The following is a 6,000-nucleotide window of genomic DNA, read 5'->3' on the forward strand; positions in this document are numbered from 1 at the left end:
TAAATACTGAGTTGCGTACGATATGAAAGGATTGGATGCATTGGTCAGATCGTGTCATGGGGACGCGCACTACTGCGTATCTATCAACGAACGTAGAGGGCAGCAACACACAAGCGTAACACTGCCGTGTGTTGCTGCCCTCTACGTTCGTTGGTATCTATCAATAAGATCGCGCGTTGCATATCAAGTACGCGTCCACATTTAAGCGCGACTTGAGTCATACTTAAATCTTTGTGAAACACCCCCTAAATGATTCAACACCATCAACCCAAAGACAATGAAAACGAGAACATATAATTTTCTGTGAATTGTATAAGACAATTAAACCCTGGTATCAATCTGATTAGAAGTTGATCGTTTCCTATTATCTTTTCGGTGGAGGTGGTATTATAATCTCACCATGGAGCTATCATTGTTTTATAGCTGCATGGTCTCATCATCACCTTCTCTGTCTTCCATTATGTCAGCCATCATGTTGAACAGCCAATCAGAAGCGAGTTCGTCACGTGACAGAGACTTTGCATTGACGTAGTCTTGAAACGGTGGATATACAACCGATCCAGGGTTGCATTTACCACCGCCAGTCAGCCCTGTGCAGTCAATCAGTTTTGATTGGGGAGACGTGTCGAAACAAACTCGAATCTCGAACAAGTATTGCACACGGTTCTTCGACTATATTTGTTGAAATAAAAATAACACAATATGTTCAGAGGTATTAACATTAAAACGCAATCATTTTTGTTTGTTTTATACAACTTTCCGAAACATGTAACGATACTGAGTTGTCCCAAACTCTTAATAGTGTACGATTTTATATACGTGTTAAGAAATATTAAATGAATTGGGTCTATGACTTCGTACCATTGCACGTAACCATGGTAACATTCTCTCGAACATCCAAGTTATAGGCCTACCCCTCAACGCATGCATGCAAATACGCGCATTGGAAAGGGATGCTTTCTTAGTGCAGGACTCCCGTGCGTATCAAAAAAAGTTTACACTTTGAAAAAGACCTGGGAATTTAAAAATATACAACATGAGGGTAATTTTTTCACATATAATCTTGGGTTTGGGTCTCATCTATCCAATGAAAGTAAAAGTTTTGACAGAATGTTACATTTGAGTGAGCACTGTCCAGTTTTGTAAAGCTCGCAGAAATATGTTTGCGCAGAAATGCTCGCTTTCACGCAGTGTCAAGGGGAAAGGGCGAAATCAAACTTACCCTGCGATAAATTTTTCCTACATTTTCCTCGCACTTTTAGTCAATTAAGATAAAACGGATACATTCGGGCATGTTTAATCAAATTTGCCGCCCAAATTGAAATTTCAACACTTAGTAAGCACAACTTTTACCCTTAGTGTGCCAGCTGGATCTGAGGACATAACTGAATCTGAACAAAAGTTTACATCAGACATCTCCAGCACCTTTTCACTAAGTTTTTATTATTTAAAGTGGGTTGACATTTAATTTTTCATTGAAGACTTGTTTCTCCACACTTTTCCCAAGCTTGACAATGATTAACAAAATGAAAATCAAGCCTAATTCATTTTATGTAAATCACAGCTCAGTGTAAATCAAATATCGTCTTGATGGCCTTGGTGTGTGGGGGAGAGGGGCGGGGCGCAATGCACTCTTCGAGGTGTATTGGGCAAGGAAACAAGTTAAAAGAGGTCAAAGATATCTTCAAATAAATTTTACTTGCTAAATTCTACGTGTTCTTCATGATAAAGGTTTACTTTTATTCGCATAGCTATTTCAAAGTTCTGCGCAAATCATTTTTCACTAACTTTTCAAAAGTAAGTGGTGCTCACTCAAGCGGAAATATTTTTCGATAGTTATATCGTCATTTGCTGAAATGGATCTGTACCAATGTTAAAATGTGGAAAAATCTTCAGGATATTACAAATGTATAATTTTACAGGATTTTTTCAAAGTGTAAACTTTTTTTTGATACGCACTGTATAACGCACCATATCGAATGAATGCACCATACCTGCACTCCAACGAGAGCGGTATTAATGCTACAGTTCTAATAACTGAAATGTCACGTGACCCTATCTGACCAATCAGAGGCCTTTGTCGCTGATTAAGCGGGTAAGCATGAAGAAACATAAACCTTGTGAGTGAAGGAAACTTTTCTTATCGGTAACATAAAGCAACGTGACTTTTGGTCACATGACCAATGAAGTAACAATACAGGACAGGTCCACCCCAGCAAAAAGCTGATATGAATAGAAAGAGAAAAATCAAACAAGCATAACACTGAAAATTTCATCAAAATTGGATGTTAAATAACAAAGTCATAAATTGGATGTTAAATAACAAAGTCATGACATTTTAAAGTTTTGCTTTATATCACAAAACAGTTATATGCACATCCAGTTCGGTATGCAAATGAGGGAACTGATGACATCACTCACTATTTTTTTTGAACTATGGAATATTTTGATTTTCTCGCCATTGTTATGTGAAACAAAGTTTCATTTCTTCCTGAACACGTGGAATTCAATTATTTTAACATTTTGTGGTTCAAGCAAGGAGGTTCTAATCGTCAAATTCATAAAAATTGAAATATTGTATAATTCAAACAATAAAAAAACAAAAGAAATAGTGAGTGACATCATCGACTCTCTCATTTGCATATCACTGAGTTGAGCATACAACTGTTTCGTGAAAAATAAGCGAAACTTTAAAATGTCATAACTTTTATATTTTACATCCGATTCTGATGAAGTTTTCAGCGTTATTCATGTTTAATTTTTCTTTATTTATTCAAATCAACTATTTTCTTGGTGTAAACTTGACCTTAAATAAAAAATTGTATCATAAAGACAAAGGATATTTAGAATTCACTCAGACGTAAGTCATTGAGCGTTGCTTTTTTAAATCAACAACCGTCGCATATTTATATTGAAGCACAGGGGTTAAACCTTTCTATAGATTTAAGTCATATCAACAACCGTAGAGGGCGTTGCACTATTTGCAGTCAGTATTGGCTTTAGTTCGGTACTGACGCAATTGACCTTGTCATGATTTTTCATAAACAAATCGCTGTTTTTTCAGATTCTTGCCTCAATTTTTACTAAAAAAATGATAACTTTACACACTGGTTTAAGACGAGTCAGGATCCCGTGTCAATGGTCTTGACTGCAGTGGGCTTGCTGATTGCGACCGGGGCGGGGGGGGGGGGGGGGAGGGCACTATAATCTAGTGACGAGTGGATACCATACGTGAACACGGTGTTTCTAAAAGCACCCTAAACAAGTATTTTCCATGTTCTGAAAATGCACCTCTTAACAAGTATTGGCATGTGACATCCGGCCTTTAACAAGTATTAGAAACAAAACGTTTCCTTTAACAAGTACCTACGGGGACAGACTCCCCCCTGACTAGTCACCATGCAAGGGACGTATCTCCGCCCCCCCCCCCCCCTGACGAAAGTGAAGACCTTTTTTTGCTTGTCAAATTTTTTTCTGGTACGAAGTCTTCTTTATTGTGGTTGAAGACCTTTTTTTGGTTGTCACCATTTTTGGCGGGCGATTTTGTCCCCCCTGTGGAAAATCCTAGGTACGCTGCTTGGTATAGGCCTACGTACTACCCCCATGTCCCGCAGGACCCTAAACACGTAGTGTTGGTGCAAAAAGTACATCCTTATAAAATATCATAATCTTTTATACCTTCGCAAATCGGACCATAAACACGTCGTATTCCCAGCAAAATAGATTACACCTTTTTTGCGTTATTTTAGTGTTTTGGCACCCTTTTTACGTTAGGTACGAAATGTGCCCTATCTTGAAAAAAAAAGAGATCGTTTTACGTGTTTTTTTGGTCGCGCATGGTATAATAATAATAGTGTATATTTGTAGAGCGCACATACCGTCAGTAGATGCTCATGGCGCTAGCCGAGCAACAGTTCTCTTTTACAATGTAAAATTTGATTTTATACAAATTTATTTAAATACTACACATGTAACCATGGACAAGTACAATGTAAGAATAATAATTTCACATCTGCTTCATTCACCCCAACCCATCCATCAGCCCATCATCATGCGGAACCCAGTGCCCTCTAGCTGCCCCGTTCACTGACAATTTAAGGGGTAAACCCCTCGTCACCCCCTTTAAGGGGTATCCACTCGTCAATGGAAGTGCCCCCCCCCGGGATTGCGCCACACCAATCGACAGGTGACCGACAGGTCGAATATTACGCTACCTCCTTACGTGCTGGGTATCAGGACTAAAAAGACCCTATCATATCGTCATGATACGTCAATCGCGTCAGTACCGAATTGCAGTCCTAACAGTCCTTCATCTTTGCAGTGTTATCTTCATGATCTTGGTTGCCTCTATGTCGGTCGATCATATACTTACTATGCAGTAGACATTAGGTTCCACTCCGAGTCCCTTCTTGAGAGCTGTTGTGATCCAACTCAGTGGATAATGAAGAGTTCTAGAGGGTAGCACAGGGTTGTTGCCGCTTCCCAAGATACTACGTAGTAAAAAGAGAAGAAACGAACTTCCTAATTTAAGCATGATTTAGAATATCCCATTCATTTCAACATGTTCAACGGATGTCAGACATAGCTGTGTGCTTTTACACCAACTTTATAGAAGTAGACGTATTTAAAAATTGAAAATATATTTTTCTGACGAAAAGAATGCCGGACAGCAACAAACTTGATGCACAAAGGCATTAATTACAACTGTTTGACTAATAGTATTAGCCTTTAATGTACTTGCATAACCCCACATTATCTTTATGGAAAATTCAAGGACGTTCTGATATACACTCTTAAGACAAAAGTTTCTTAGACAAATTCTATTACTCTTAGAGGGATTTTGTCCCCTATTCGGAACCATTAAAAGTTCTTTAAAAAAGGTCTTAAAATCCACTTTGGAACCTTTTTAGGTTTTTTGTTCTTCATAGAACTAAGGTTCTTAAGCAAATAAAGAACCATTTTTGGAAATACGGACAAACGGGTTCCATTCTCATTTTTTAAAATAAGTGTAGCCTGATTCAGCTTTGGGTCACTTATTAGGACCGAATTTTCGCAACACTCGATTTTAAACAAGACGATGGTCGCTCCTCGGCTCGTAACCTAAATAAGCGAGGGTCGATTGTCAAAAAAAAGAAAGAAAAAATGGCCGCTAGTCATAATTGGGGGAAAGGGTCATTATTCATAATGTAAGAAGATTTTGGATTGTTATAGGCCTATAAGAAGGACACACTGGCGAACAACTCTTCTTACGTATGAAGTTTCTATCTCAGTCTATTAAGGAAACATGAATACCTGAAAGAACAGAATAATTAAAATCACAACAGAAATGATGTTTAACGTACGATTTGATGTCGTATTTATCAAAGAGATCGAGGGAGCCTTCGAAGTACTTGAGCTGCGAATTAAACTTCGCCAGGTTACCCGCGCATGTGCCATGCTTTACGTACTCATGTTGCCTGTTAAAGATAAATTAACAGGGAAATAGAACAATAATAAATCATATCCGTTTCAAATTTCATTGGGCATGTTGGGGTTGATCTAGGTCATGGTTATATACATACAAGACAAAAATAAACGATATCGTCTTGGAAAATAATAATGACAATTATTAAAGCAAATTACAGTGATATTAATAACAATGATAATAATGATGATAAAACAACAATGATAACGAAATAATGTTGTTGCTATTGATGAACGAAATATTATCAATATTAAAGCAGTAGGCCTAGTAACAGTAGTAGTAACAGTAATCATGGTATATAATATAGTTGTAGAAGGAGTAGTAGTAATATTAGTAGTAGAGGTAATAGTAGTGGTAGTACTACTACTACTACTACTAGTAGTAATAGTAAAAGTAGTCGTAGTAGTAATAATAATAGTAGTACAAGTATTATCAGTTTTATTTATTTATTTATTTACCACTTGTGGGATGGAACACCCTATCAGCACATGCTGTTTTTCGTAGGGGTCCATCAGTATATAGTAGTATATATATAT

At 37.4% G+C, this 6,000-nt stretch overlaps 1 protein-coding gene across 1 annotated transcript in view; it reads right to left on the minus strand.

Moving 5' to 3' along the window:
* Window positions 1-255: 255 nt before the first annotated feature.
* Window positions 256-6,000, minus strand: part of LOC121420863 (ribonuclease Oy-like) — a 13,982-nt gene continuing 8,237 nt past the window's right edge. Inside the window, 3 exon segments of the mRNA XM_041615480.1 lie at window positions 256-672; window positions 4,373-4,490; window positions 5,343-5,456. Of these exon segments, the coding sequence (XP_041471414.1) occupies window positions 418-672; window positions 4,373-4,490; window positions 5,343-5,456 (487 nt within the window). The 3' untranslated portion in view covers window positions 256-417.

This window comes from Lytechinus variegatus, chromosome 8, assembly GCF_018143015.1.
Source record: "Lytechinus variegatus isolate NC3 chromosome 8, Lvar_3.0, whole genome shotgun sequence".
In the NCBI taxonomy this organism is placed as follows: domain Eukaryota; kingdom Metazoa; phylum Echinodermata; class Echinoidea; order Temnopleuroida; family Toxopneustidae; genus Lytechinus; species Lytechinus variegatus.